The sequence below is a fragment of the Balaenoptera borealis genome (assembly GCF_965194805.1).
Source record: "Balaenoptera borealis genome assembly, chromosome: 1".
Taxonomy (NCBI): domain Eukaryota; kingdom Metazoa; phylum Chordata; class Mammalia; order Artiodactyla; family Balaenopteridae; genus Balaenoptera; species Balaenoptera borealis.
Genome location: NC_138860.1, coordinates 82,987,429 through 83,003,007, shown reverse-complemented (window position 1 = coordinate 83,003,007; position 15,579 = coordinate 82,987,429). Strand labels below are relative to the sequence as shown.

General features: G+C 40.9%; 1 protein-coding gene and 1 pseudogene across 2 annotated transcripts in view; one reads left to right on the top strand and one right to left on the bottom strand.

Annotated features, from left to right (window-relative positions):
• Positions 1-5,692: 5,692 nt before the first annotated feature.
• On the bottom strand, positions 5,693-10,324 carry LOC309609954 (tubulin alpha-1B chain pseudogene; annotated as a pseudogene). The gene has a single exon. The product of its transcript is annotated as a tubulin alpha-1B chain pseudogene (transcript).
• Positions 10,325-14,774: 4,450 nt separating this feature from the next.
• INTS3 (integrator complex subunit 3) overlaps positions 14,775-15,579 on the top strand; it is a 41,780-nt gene continuing 40,975 nt past the window's right edge. Inside the window, exon 1 of the mRNA XM_082352167.1 lies at positions 14,775-15,531. Coding sequence (XP_082208293.1) covers positions 15,370-15,531 — 162 coding nt within the window. The 5' untranslated portion in view covers positions 14,775-15,369. The remainder of the gene's footprint in view (positions 15,532-15,579) is intronic.

The following is a 15,579-nucleotide window of genomic DNA, read 5'->3' as shown; positions in this document are numbered from 1 at the left end:
ACTCACCGCAACTAGAGAAAGCCTGCGCGCAGCAACGAAGACCCAACGCAGCCAAAAAAATAAATCAATAAAATAAATAAACTAAAAATAAAAAAAAGAGAATACAAAATTAGGTATGAAATATTTAATTAGAATGTGAAGATAAATTACAACAAATTACAAATTTAAAATTTCGAAAAGCTAACAAACATCCAAACATACCAAAACCTAGAAAAATAACAATATCTTTTTTTTCCATGATGCTTTATTACAAGATATTGAATATAGTTCCCTGTGCTATACAGTAGAACCTTGTTGTTTATCTACTTTATATATAGTAGTTTGTATCTGCTAATCCCAAACTCCTAATTTATCCCTCCCCCACTCCCTTTTCCCTTTGGTAACCATAAGTTTGTTTTCTATGTCTGTGAGTCTGTTTCTGTTTCATAAATATGTTCATTTGTGTCATATTTTATTTATTTACTTGTAATAAATTTATTTATTTTTTGGCTGTGGTGGGTCTTCGTTGCTGCGCGCGGGCTTCTCATTGCAGTGGCTTCTCTTTGTTGTGGAGCACGGGGTCTAGGCACGCGGACTTCAGAATTTGTGGTTCACGGGCTCTAGAGCACAGGCTCATAGTTGTGGCGCATGGGCTTATTTGCCCTGCAGCATGTGGGATCTTCCCAGACCAGGGCTCGAACCCATGTCCCCTGCATTGGCAGGTGGATTCTTAACAACTGCACCACCAGGGAAGTCCATGTGTCATATTTTAGATCCACATATAAGAGATATCATATGGATTTGTCTTTTTCTGACTTTCTTCACTTAGTATGATAATCTCTAGGTCCATCATGTTGCTGCAAATGGCATTATTTCATTCTTTTTTATGGCTGAGTAGTATTCCATTGCATATATGTACCACATCTTCTTTATCCATTCATCTGTCAATGGACATTTAGGTTGCTGCCATGTCTTGGCTATTGTAAATAGTGCTGCTATGAACATTGGGGTGCATGTATCTTTTTGAATTATAGTTTCTTCTGGATATATGCCCAGAAGTGGGATTGCTGGATCATATGGCAACCCTTTTTTTATTTTTTTAAGGAAACTCCATACAGTTTTTCATAGTGGCTGCCCCTATTTACATTCCTACCCACAGTGTAGGAGGGTTCCCTTTTCTCCACACCCTCTCTAGCATTTGTTATTTGTAGACTTTTTAATAATGGCCATTCTGACCAGTATGAGGTGGTACCTCACTGTAGTTTTGATTTGCATTTCTCTAATAATTAGTGATGTCGAGCATCTTTTCATGTGCCTATTGGCTATCTGTATGTCTTCTTTGGAGAAATGTCTATTTAGGTCTTCTACCCATTTTTTGATTGGGTTGTTTGTTTTTCTTGGAAAAATAACAATATCTTTATTAACTGCCTGACACGTCTATAATATTATTTCCTTCTTTTCTTGTTGCATATTCTTTGATTGGCTTTTCATATGACAATGATTTTTTTTTTTTTTTTTTTGGCTGTGTTGGGTCTTCGTTTCTGTGCGTGGGCTTCCTCTAGTTGCAGCAAGCGGGGGCCACTCTTCATCGTGGTGCACGGGCCTCTCACTGTCGCGGCCTCTCTTGTTGTGGAGCACAGGCTCCAGATGCGCAGGCTCAGTAGTTGTGGCTCACGGGCCCAGTTGCTCCACGGCATGTGGGATCTTCCCAGACCAGGGCTCGAACCCGTGTCCCCTGCATTGGCAGGCAGATTCTCAACCACTGCGCCACCAGGGAAGCCCGACAATGATTTTTGTGATATCATTCTCTATGGAGGGAATAGAAAGATAATTCAGTCCTTCCTCTCTCAAAGTTAAGTGAAATTTTTTTTTATTATCAATAAGTGGGATACAGAAAGCATGTAACTTCATATACAAACTTGCTGTTTATAATACTGCTGCAGGTTTATGCCCTACATCAGAAGTTCTGATGAAAAATTATATTTTGCACAATTTTCATCAAAAAGTGAAAAAACTATGTTTATAATTATATACTAGATAACTGAGTATATTCCTGATGGGAGAGAACTTCTGTTTTGACTAGGTATCAAGGAAAGTTGAATTCTCCCTTTACAATTTTACACATCTGGTGACTAGAAGAATTTTCCATAGACTAGTTTCTGGCTCTCTGTGTATTTCAAATCTTGTTTCTTCTCTACTAACCATGTGCTTCCAGAGCTCAGCATAAAGGATATGTTCACATCCTATGTTCATATAGTCTCTGGCCCTGTACCTGTCATAATGCTGGATGAGCCTGCTTAGTCCATGGTAGAGTACTCCCGAAAGCTATTCCTACGTGGAAATGGTTAGCAATAACTGTGTATGAAAGTGACTGCAAACTATGGAAATATATCCCACTGAACTCGAACGAAATGTATTTCCAACTAAACCTCACCTTAGCCAGATCACCAAAACACCTCTCATACTACACAACAGAAGGCGAAGCTTGCAGAGGTGCCAGAGTGGAAAAAGAGTGGTGTTAGCAAATTATGGCTAAAATATCTCCCTTTTGCAAATTTTACAAACGCACGTGAACCCATTGCTAGACACTCTCCCAGGGTCTTGGAAGCAGTCAGTGCAAGTGAGTAGCTCAGAAGCCTAAGCTTCATTAGTCCATATTAAATCTGCCTCTTCTATCTCCAGCCCTTCCCTATACCACCTCTAAAATTCCCCAGGATCCAGTCCCCAGGGAATCACAGCCAAACCCCCCCCCTCCCTAAATGAGATATAATCAACATATTATATTAGTTTCAGGTGTACAACATAATGATTCAGTATGTGTATAGATTGCAAAATAATCACCACAGTAAGTCTAGTTAACATCCAACACCACACAGAGTTATAATTTTTTTTCTTGTGATGAGAACTTTTAAGAAATGCTCTCTTAGCAACTTTCAGATATACAATACAGTATCATTTACTGTAGTCACCCTGCTGTGCATTACATCCCCATGAGTTATTTATTTTGTAACTGGAAGTTTGTACTTTGTGGCCATTTCGCTGCCCCACCCCGACCACCAATCTGTTCTCTGTATCTGTGAGTTCAATTTTTGTTATTGTTGTTGTTTGTTTGTTTTAGAGCCCACATGTAAGTGAGGCTGTACAGTATTTGTCTTTCTCTGATTTATTTCACTTAGCATAATGCCCTCGAGGTCCATCCATGTTGTCCTAAATGACAAGATTTCCTTCTTTTATGGCTGAATAATATTCCATTGAATATACATACCACATTTTCTTTATCCATTCATCTAATGGAAACTTGGGTTGCTTCCATCTTGGCTATTGTAAATAATGCTGCAATGCACATGGGGGTGCATATGTCCTTTCAAGTTGTTTTCCTTTCCTTCAGATCAATATCCAGAAGTAGAATTGCTGGCACACATGGTAGTTTCTTTCTTTTTTTTTTATTTTTGGCTGCGTTGGGTCTTCATTGCTGCAGGCGGGCTTTCTCTAGTTGTGACGAGTGGGGGCTACTCTTAGTTGCTGTGCACAGACTTCTTATTGTGGTGGCTTCTCTTGTTGTGGAACAGTTGCCGTGCGTGGGCTCAGTAGTTGCAGCGTGCAGGCTTCAGTAGTTGTGGCACGCAGGCTCAGTAGTTGTGGCTCGCGGGCTCTAGAGCGCAGGCTCAGTAGTAGAGCACATGGGCTTAGTTGCTCTGCAGCATGTGGGATCTTCCCAGACCAGGGATCGAACCCGTGTCCCCCTGCACTGGCAGGCGGATGCTTAACCACTGCACCACCAGGGAAGTCCTATGGTAGTTTCTTTTAAATTAAACTAGTTGAATTTTAAAATCAGCAATTACACAGTTGAAAAATAAAATATGTATATAAAGATACACAATGAAAAGTTTCTCTTGCATCTGCCCCATTGTCATCTATATCCACGTAAATATAAGTAAACACTTTTATTAATTTCTTTTTGTCCTTACCAAGTTTCTTTACATGAGTGTGAGCACACATAAGTATATATTATGTTTTCCCCTTTCTTACACAAATGGTAGCATCTTGCTTAGCTCACTTAATGACATATCTTTGAACTTTTTCGATATCAGCTTGGAAAGAGCTTCCTTATTCTTTTTGAGCTGCATAGTATTAATTTTGTGGATATGTCATAATCTATTAACCTAGTTGATGGACATTGACATGTTTTCAATCTTTTGCTATTACATACAATGTTGTAATGTTTAATCAGATACCTATACCTAATGTGTAATCTTATATCTTTGTCGTGTTCCATGCAGTATATCTGCAAGAGAAACTCCTGGAAGTGGGATTGCTGAGTCAAAGAGTATATGTGTTTGTAGTTCTTATATCTGTTTCAAATTGTCCCCATATAGGGTTTACCAATATGTACACCCACCAACAAAACATGAGTATGACTAATTCCCTAAAACTTTGACAACTGTTTTCAAACTTTGGGATTTTTGCCAACCTGACAGATGAAAATTAGTGTCTCAATTTCATTTCATTTGCTCCGTTTTTAAAAATTGAGGTAAAACATATATATAGTAAAATGTACAGCTCAATAAAATTTTACATGTGTATGCCATCACCCAAATAAACCACATAACCGTCACCCAAATGAAGATCTGATTGTTCCTAGTACCTCAGAAGTCGCCTTCATTACCCTTCCCGATCAGTACCTCCTCCAACCCTCACCTCCTCAGAGTCAGTCATTATTCTTATTAATATTGGCATAGATAACTTTAAGTATTCTTGAACTTCATATGCGTGAAATGACACAGTATATAGTGTACCTAGTGTGTCTGGGTTCTTTTTTTTTTCTTTAAGACTTTTTAATTTTAGTTAATTAATTAATTGATTGATTGATTGATTTTGGGCTACATTGGGTCGTCATTGCTGCACGGGCTTTCTCTAGTTGTGGTGAGCGGGGGCTACTCTTCGCTGCGGTGCGCGGGCTTCTCATTGCGGTGGCTTCTCTTGTTGCGGAGCACGGGCTCTAGGTGCACGGGCTTCAGTAGTTGTGGTGCACGGGCTCAGACTTTTTAAAGAGCAGTTTAATGTCCCAGCAAAACTGAGGGGAAGGTACAGAGATTTCTCATATACCCCCTGCCCCACACATGTATAGCCTCCCCCATTATCAACATCCCACACCAGACTGGTACATTTCTTACAATTGATGAACCTACACTGACATATTATTACCATCCAAAGTCTATAGTTTACCTCAGGGTTCACTCTTGGTGTTGTACATTCTATGGGTTTGAACAAATGTATAATGACATGTATCCATCATTATATCATACAGAGTATTTTCACTGCCCTAAAAATTCTCGGTGCTCTCCTTATTCATCCCTCCACCCACCACCCACCCCCTGGCAACCAGATCTTTTTATCATCTGCACAGTTTTGCCTTTTCCAGAATGTCATAAAGTTGAAATCATACAGTATGCAGCCTTTTCAGATTGACTTCTTTCACTAAGTAATGTGCATTTAAGGCTCCTCCATGTCTTTTCATGGCTTGATACATGACTTCTTTTTGGTGCTGTGTCTGGATTCTTTCAGTCAACATTATGTCTGTGAGATGAATCCAGTGTTGTGAGAGTAATGGAGTTTGTTCTTTTTTACCACTATATATTATTCCATTGTATTAATATATCTATAATTATTTATCCTTTTTATTGTTTTTCTTTTTTTTTAATTTTTTTAAAAATTTCTGTTTTTTTGGCTGCATTGGGTCTTAGTTGTGGCATGCGGGATCTTCATTGAGGCATGTGGGATCTTTCATTGTGGCGTGTGGGCTCTGTAGTTTGTGGCACGCCGGCTTAGCTGCCCCACGGCATGTGGGATCTTAGTTCCCTGACCAGCGATCGAACCTGCTCCCCCTGCGTTGGAAGGCAGATTCTTTACCACTGGACCACCAGTGAAGTCCCTATTTTTTCTTTTTTTTTTTTTTTGATTGAAGCATAGTTGATTTACAATGTTGTGTTAGTTAAGGTGTGATTTCAGCAAACTGATTTATATATATATATGAATATATATAATATATATATTATTCCTTTCTGTATCCTTTCTATTGTTGATGGACTTTTGGATTGTTTCTAGTTTTTTAAAAAAAGACTATTTTTTAGAGTAGTTTTAGGTTCACAATTGTTTCTAGTTTTTTACTGTAATAAATAATGCTACTGGCCACACCACTTGGCATGTGGAACTTCCCTGATCAGGGATCAAACCCACGCCCCCCTGCAGTGGAAGCAGGGAGTCTTAACCACTGGACCACCAGGGAAGTCCTATGAACTTTCTTATACATGCCTTTTAGTGGACACATACACTAATTTCTCTTGGCTGTAAACTTAGAGTGGAACTACTATGTCCTGGGACAGGCAACTGTTTAACTTTGGTAGATACTGTTCAATGGTTTACTAAAGTAATTAGACTAATTTCCACACCATCCAACAGTGTTATGATAGTGCCAATCACTGGACATCCTCACCAACACTTGGTATTGTCAGTCTTTTCATTCTCGTAAGTGTTTAGTGGTATCTCATAAGTTTCTTTTTGAAATTTTAAAAAATTGAAGTAATTTTTAATTTACAGAACTGTTGCAAGAAGGGTACAAAGAACTTCTGTACATCCTTCAACTAGATTTACCCATTAACATTTTACCACATTTTCTTTATCATTCTCTTTCTCTCCCTTTCTATCTACCTATCTGTATACATCTATACATCTATATCTATAACATGAAGGGTTAGGATTTTATATATATAAGTATAAATATACATATTAATATATTATTTTATATATGTATAAATTATATATGACATTCTCTTACATAACCATTATTTATTTGTCAAAATCAGGAAATGTACTTCTATCTAGTCTATAGCATGTATTCAAATTTTTCCAATTTCCAATTGTTCCAATAATGTACATTATAGAAAATATTTTTTTTTTTCAGTCCAAGATCCAGTCCAGGATCACACATTACATATAGTTGTCATGTCTCAGTATTTTTTAATCTAGAAGAGTCCTTCAGTCTTAGGTCTAAATGACCTTAACATTTTGGACAGGCCAGTTATGTTTTAGAATGTCTCTCAATTTGGGTTTCTCTGATTCTTGCTTAAATCATTATTACTATAATTTTTGTCAGATGGTGATTTTTTTCATTGTAGTTTTTTAAAATTATTTTTTACTGTGGTAAAATACATGCAACACAAAATTTGCCATTTTAACCATTTTTAAGTGTGTAAGTCAGTGACATTAATTACATTCACAATGTTGTATAACCATCAACATTATTCCCAAAATGTATTCATCACCTCAAAAAGAAGGTCTATAACCACTAAACAATGATTTCCCATTCCCACCTCCCCTAACCCCTGGTAACCTCTAATCTACTTTCTATTTTTATGAATTTGTCTATTGTAGATATTTCATATAAGTGGAATCATGCAATAGTTATCCTTTCCTGTCTGGATTATTTCACTTAGCATATTGTTTTTAAGGTTCATCCATGTTGTAACATGCATTTGATTTGTATTTCCCTTATTACTAATGATGTTGACCATCTTTGCATGTGCTTATTGGCCATTTGTATATCTTCTTTGGGCAAACATCTATTCAAGTCCTCTGCCCATTTTCTAATTGGGTGGTTTGTTTTTTTCTTTTTGAGTTTTAGGAGTTCTTTATATATTCTGGATATTAAACCCTAATATGACATGAAAATATTTTTCTCCCTTTCTATGGATTGTCTTTTAACTTTCTCGATAATATCCTTTGATGTACAAAAGTTTTAAATTTTAATGAAGTCCAGTTTATTTCTTTTTACTTTTGTTGTTCATGCTTTTGGCATTATATCTAAGAATCCGTTGCCAAATCCAATGTCATAATGCTTTTATCCTATGTTTTCTTCTAAGAGATTTATAGTTTTAGCTCTTATATTTAAGTTGTTGACCCATTTTTAGTTAATTTTTGTATATGGTGTGAGGTGGGTATCCAATTTCATTCTTTTGCATGTGGAAATCCAGTTGTCCCATCACTATCTGTTGAAGAGACTGTTCTTTCCCCATTGTATGAACTTGGCACCCTTGTCAAAAATTGACTAGCTATAAATTTATTATCTTATTTCTGGACTCTCAGTTCTATTCCATTGATCTATAAGTCTATATTCATACCAATATAATAACACTGTTTTCATTACTGTAGCTTATTATAGTAAATTTTTAAATTGGGAAGTGTGAGTCCCTTGACTTTGTTCTTTTTTTTTCAAGATTATTTTGGCTATTCAGAGCCCCTTGGAATTCCATGTGAATTTATAGATTGGCTTTCCATTTCTGCAAAAAAGGCTGTTGGAATTTTGATAGAGATTGCATTAAATCTGTAGATCAGTTGTTTTGTATAGCACTGACGGCTTAATATTATCTTCTTACCCACGAACACGGGGTGTCTTCCATTTGTTTAGGTCTTCCTTAATTTCTTTCAGCAGTAGTTTGAAGTTTTCAGTGTACAAGTCTTTTACACGCTTGTTTAAATTTATTCCTAAGTAATTTATTCTTTTGAAGATATTATAAATATTATATAAATATTATAGATATTATAAATGGAATTGCCTTTTTTTTTTTTTTTTTTTTTTGCCACACCATGTGGCTTGGAGGACCAGCAGTGAAAACTCAGAGTCCTAACCACTGGACCACCAGGGAATTCCCATAATTGCCTTTTTTTTTTTTCCTTTCTTAAAGCCTTTACTTTTCAGACATGACAGAAAAATCTTACAGGTACACATGGAAAAGTGATACATGATCACAGTTGAAAGTGAAGACAGTCTAGTCAGAAAGCTTTTACTCCTGTCAGCTAATGTTGAAGCTGAAGTTCTGAGTATGACATGCTGCAGGGCTGAAAGGAATGGTAATTAGTACTCTTCTCCTTCTTCCTCTCCCTCTCCCTCAACAGCACCCACACCAACCTCCTCATAAGCCTTCTCAAGGGCAGCCATATCCTCACGGGCCTCAGAAAACTCTCCTTCTTCCATGCCCTCACCCACATACCAGTGAACAAAGGCACGCTTGGCATACATCAGGTCAAACTTGTGGTCCAGGCGAGCCCAGGCCTCAGCGATGGCTGTGGTGTTGCTCAGCATGCACACAGCTCGCTGTACTTTGGCCAGGTCTCTACCAGGTACCACAGTGGGAGGCTGGTAATTAATGCCAACTTTGAAGCCAGTGGTGCACCAGTCCACAAACTGGATGCTGTACTTGGTCTTGATTGTGGCAATGGCAGCATTGACATCTTTGGGAACCATGTCACCACGGTACAACAGGCAGCAAGCCATGTATTTACCATGGTGAGGGTTGCGTTTCACCATCTGGTTGGCTGGTTCAAAGCAAACACTGGTGATCTCTGCTACAGAAAGCTGTTCGTGGTAGGCTTTCTCAGCAGAGATGACAGGGGCATATGTGGCCAGAGGGAAGTGGATGCAGGGATAGGGCACCTGGTTGGTCTGGAATTCTGTCAGATCAACATTCAGGGCTCCATCAAATCTCAGGGAAGCAGTGATGGAGGACACCATCTGGCTAATAAGGCGGTTAAGATTCGTGTAGGTTGGGCGCTCAGTATCGAGGTTTCTACGACAGATGTCATAGATGGCCTCATTGTCTACCATGAAGACACAGTCAGAGTGCTCCAGGGTGGTATGGGTGGTAAGGATGGAGTTATAGGGCTCAACTACAGCTGTGGAAACCTGGAGGGCTGGGTAAATGGAGAACTCCAGTTTGGACTTCTTGCCATAATCGACAGAGAGACGTTCCATCAGCAGGGAGGTGAACCCAGAACCAGTTCCCCCACCAAAGCTGTGGAAAACCAAGAAGCCCTGAAGACCTGTGCACTGGTCAGCCAGTTTCCGAATTCGGAAGATGAGGTCAATGATCTCCTGGTCAATGGTGTAGTGACCTCGGGCATAGTTACTGGCAGCATCTTCCTTGCCTGTGATGAGCTGCTCAGGGTGGAAGAGCTGGCGGCAGGTGCCAGTGCGAACTTCATCAATGACCATGGGTTTCAGGTCTACAAACACTGCCCTGGGCACATGCTTGCCAGCGCCTGTCTCACTGAAGAAGGTGTTGAAGGAGTCATCTCCTCCCCCAGTAGTCTTGTCACTTGGCATCTGGCCATCGGGCTGGATGCCGTGTTCCAGGCAGTAGAGCTCCCAGCAGGCATTGCTGATCTGGACACCAGCCTGGCCAACGTGGATGGAGATGCACTCATGCATGGTGGCTGTGGGTCAGCAGGCGCAGGCCACAGGAGTAGACACCGGGTCCCGTTTACCCTCCTCGACAAACTAAGAGGCGAGGTAAGTAACGCACTGAGGCGAGGGCGGTGCGGGAGCCACTTAAGTAGCGGTCCAGGGAGGGGAGGGGCTGGCGGGCACAGTTGGTGCCATGGCCGCAGGTCCCTCCCCCCGGCCCAGCGCACCCTCCGTAATTGCCTTTTTAATTTCCTTTTTGGACTGTTCACTGCTGTTGCACAGAAACACAGCTGGTTTTTGTGTGCTGATCTTGTACCCTACAACTTTGCTGAATTCATTTATTAGCTCTAGGGTCTCTCTTATGGATTCTTTGGGGGTTTTCTCTATATAGGATTGTCATCTGTGCATAGATATTTAACATTACTTCTTCCTTTTCAATTTGGATGTCTTTTATTTCTTTTCCTTTTCTATTTGCTCTGGCTAGAATTTCCAGTATCACATTGTAGTTTTAATTAGTATTATTGCCCTAATGACTGTTGATGTTGACAACCTTTTCATATGTTTGTTAACCATTTGGATGTCCTTCTTTGTGAAATGCCAGCTTACGTCTTTTGTCCATTTTTCAAATGAGTTGTCTGTCTTTTATATATCTATATCTATCTGTCTGTCTACCTATCTACCATCTATCTATCTATCATCTATCTATCTATCATCTTGTGATACCAGTCTTTTGTCACATATGTGCATTACATATATTTTCTCCCAGTCCATGGCTTGTCTTTTATTCTTTTAATGATGTCTTTTAATGGACAGTTCTTAATTTTAATGAAGTCCAATTCATCCATCCTTCCATTATGATTTCTGTGTCTATTAAGAAATCTTTACCTGTCCCACTTCACTAATTTTTTAATATTAATTTCAGGAACTCACATTTATCCCTGTTTGTTTTAAATCCTTTCTGTTGGGTTGGCCAAAAGGCTCATTCCATTTTTTCCGTCAGATGGCTCTAGTAGCACTTAGTTGTCTTTAACTTCATTCAAAACAATTTTGTTAGATTGTATGTGACAGCTGTTATATCAGTGTGCTTTTAAAAAAAGACTTATCAAAATTGGTGAATTTTTATGTAGCCATTTTAATATTGAAGACGGAAGAAAAAAAGCAACATTTTCGGCATATTATGCTTTATTATTTCAAGAAAGGTAGAAACTCAACTGAAACGCAAAAAGATTTGTGCAGTGTATGGAGAAGGTGCTGTGACTGATCGAATGTGTCAAAAGTGGTTTGCAAAGTTTCGTGCTGGAGATTTCTCGCTGGACGATGCTCCATGATCGGGTAGACCAGTTGAAGTTGATAGCGATCAGATTGAGACATTAATTGACAACAGTCAACGTTATACCATGCGGGAGATAGCCGACATACTCAAAATATCCAAGTCAAGCCTTGAAAATCATTTGCACCATCTTGGTTATATTCATCACTTTGATGTTTGGGTTCAACATAAGTTAAGCGAAAAAAACCTTCTTGACCATATTTCCACATGCGATTCTCTACCTAAACGTAATGAAAACGTTCCCTTTTTAAAACAAATTGTGACAGGTGATGAAAAGTGGATACTGTACAAGAATGTGGAACAGAAAAGATCGTGGGGCAAGTGAAAGGAACCACCACCAACCACACCAAAGGCTGGTCTTCATCCAAAGAAGGTGATGGTGTGTATATGGTGGGATTGGAAGGGAGTCCTCCGTTATGAGCTCCTTCTGGCAAACCAAACGATTAATTCCAACAAGTACTGCTCCCAATTAGACCAACTGAAAGCAGGACTCGACAAAAAGTGTCCGGAATTAGCCGAGAGAAAACGCATACTCTTCCATCAGGATAACACAAGACCGCATGTTTCTTTGATGACCAGGCAAAAACTGTTACAGCTTGGCTGGGAAGTTCTGATTCATCCACTGTGTTCACCAGACATTGCACCTTTGGATTTCCAGTTATTTCCGTCTTTACAAAATTCTCTTAATTGAAAAAATTTCAATTCCCTGGAAGACTGTAAAAGGCACTTGGAACAGTTCTTTGCTCAAAAAGATAAAAAGTTTTGGGAAGATGGGATTATGAAGCTGCCTGAAAAATGGCAGAAGGTAGTGGAACAAAACGGGGAATACATTGTTCAATAAAGTTCTTGATGAAAAATGAAAAATGTGTCTTTTATTTTTACTTAAAAACCAAAAGCACTTTTTGGCTTTTAACCCAATAGAATAAGGCCTAGGCATGTAAATAAGCACATTTTTCACTATTAAATATCCTCTTATGTTCAGTTCATTCTCTGATCTCATTAACAACTTTTTCAGTGCAATCTGGCAATCCAGTCTATTAGCTAGTAGTCTCAACTTTATGTTTTTCTGTATATTTTATAAGCATGCCTTTTTAGTCTTTACCCAGATCCTTTCTTTAATTCATCATTCTCTCTGAGGTAGGGAGAAATCCTCCACTGTCACAACCCAAAAGCCTCTCAGGATTATTAGGCATTGGGTTGTTTTTCTCCCTGATGGAGGAACTTTCTGCAGCACTGTCTTTTTAATTTTATTTTTTCTTGATTCTAGGGCCTTATTATTTGATTCTTATTAATGATAACTATAGTTTCCCCTGCCTCCAAAAAAAACTTTCTATTTGCAATCTCAATTACCTTCAACACAGGTAATGCAATCTCAATTACCTTCAACACAGGTTTGGATTTTGACAAATGGAAGGTCTTTTGTTCTAGAAATCAACTAGGTAGGGGCAGGATCAGGGAAGAGCTCAGTTTCTTCAGAGGAGAGGAGGAGAATATTTTGAGGTTGTTAAATAGAATAAAGTAGATTTCCATGTTTTGATTTGGGGAAAAAAATTGCCAGGATATAAATGTTAATTGAGCAAGAAATTGTAAAACATGATTTTATTTTTGTTAAAAGCCAAATGAAAACAACCAAAGAAATAAACTGTGGATACGTGTTTATGCATGTTTGAAAAAGTAGGGAAAGATATACAACAAATTAGTGACACTGATGACTCAAGAGAAGTAAGACTGGAGGGGTGAAAAGGAAAAAAGAGGGTTCACTTCAACTTTAATGTTTGAATTGTTATGAGTTTTTATTACTGACAGGTTTTTTTTAATTATAGGAATTTAAAGTCTTGGGAGACTATATTGATTAGGTAGGGAAGAGTCAGATAGGTTTACTAAGGACTTGGGAAATTTAGAAAGTGGCTGAGAGGGTAGTTTAGTAAGATTAGAGAAGTGGCAGGATGTTGAATGGATTAGAATCCATTGTAACCCCTAAAGATATACTATATATATATATATATATATATATATATATGCTAGAGAGGAACAAATTCCAGAGATATTTCTTTTTTTTTTTTTTTAATTTTTGGCTGTGTTAGGTCTCTGCTGCTGCGTGCGGGCTTTATCTAGTTGCGTGGAGCCGAGGCTACTCTTCACTGAGGTGCGCGGGCTTATTGCGGTGGCTTCTCTTGTTGCAGAGCATGGGCTGTAGGCATGCGGGCTTCAGTAGTTGTGGCACGCAGGTTCAGGAGTTGTGGTTTGTGGGCTCTAGAGCGCAGGCTGGGTAGTTTTGGTGCACTGAGCTGCTCCGCGGGATGTGGGGTCTTCCCAGACCAGGGCTCGAACCCGTGTCCCCTGCATTGGCAGACAGATTCTTAACCACTGCACCACCATGGAAGCCTCAGAGACATTTCTAAGAAAAAAAATCAAACAGCCTTTAGTGACTGAATATGGGAAGAAAATAATGAATGTCAAAAACAAGCTTCCACACTGGGCTGCTGGGGACAAATGCTGACACGAACACAGATAAGGCAGGAGAACAATATAGGGCTTCCAGAAGCCTGTCTAATAATGAATCCATGCACGATTCTAATGAATCAGTACACGATTCTAGTGCACAAGTGGGCCCATGAACTTTTTTTTTTTTGGCAACGTCCGGCTGATAACTGCATTTGCATGAACGCATACACTGGCTTGTGTGACGTAGTCTTAGCTCCGGGAGCTGGCTCCACACCATCCGATGACACTTGCTCTGGGACTGCTTAAGGGTTAGGGCTCCACTTCCTATGAATTGATAGTGAATGCACTATCAATTCGTAGCTAGCCTTCGGGTTTCCCAAAGCTACCTAGGAACAGCGCCAGGTTCCCGTACCCACCCTAGCTTCCGAATAAGGGAGGAAAAGAGGGCGGAGGCCAGCGCCGCGCACGCGCTTTAATATACGCAAGCGCAGCCTCTCTCCTTCCTGATAATCTCTCACACCCACCCCACCTCCGGGAAGTCGTTCTGCCCCGCCCTCCGAGAGCAAAGGAGGGATGCGATTGGGCACGCGGTTGTCCATCAGGCCGGTGTCTCTTCTGCTCAATACCATTGGCAGCCCGGGAAAAGGCCAGCGGGCCGACGTCGGCCTACTCCTTCGAGACTCAGCGCCACCGCGGAAGCCGCTATTGGCGGAGGCCAGGGACCGCGACTGCTCACTTCCGGCGCGGGCCTCCACGATTCCTCCCCCTCCCCCGCCGTCGCCCTTGGTCTTCCCACCCCCCGCCCTTCCACCATGGCCGCCTCTGTGTGGTGTGGGGAGAAGCTGGTCCTCCGTGTCCTCCTATAGCGCTTACTGCATCACCCTCACTCCTGGGGGCCGGAACCAAAGGAACCTCGCTCCCCAACCCTTGGGGCACCAGCCAGGAAGGTTTCCTACCCCATGCTTCAGGGGCAGGACTCCTCTTTCCCCCACCTCCTGAGGCAGAAACTTAGGGTTTTCTTTGCTTCTCTTAGGGTCAGAAGGCAGAAAGGGCTGCTCTTCCACTTCTTCAGGGACAGAAGCCTCTCCTACCCTTCCCGTAGGGGTGCAGACCCTTACCCCAGCATACTTAAGAGCTAACGGTGTTTCCTCAGCACTGCCACTCCAGAGGCAGGACCTGGAGGCCCGTCTGCCTTGCCTCCTGCACAGGAGCGGCCCGTCGGAGAGGAGGGAGGAGTGGAGAGGCCAGGGAACCTTTCCTTCCCCTCCCCCACTTGTCCCTCTTGCCCCCCAGTCCCTGGCAATCCCCAATTCCCCCTTTCTAGGACTTCCCATCCATCCACTCCCTGGCCTTTTCCCGTCTCCCGGCTGCAGCCATGGAGTTACAGAAGGGAAAGGGGGCGGCAGCAGCAGCAGCAGCAGCAGCAGCAGCTGCTTCGGGAGCAGCGGGAGGTGGAGGAGGAGCGGGAGCAGGAGCCCCAGGAGGGGGGAGGCTGCTACTTTCAACCAGTTTGGATGCCAAGGATGAGTTAGAGGAGGTAGGTGTGGGGGGGTGGGGAAGGGAGTTAAGAAATGGGGTTGAGGAG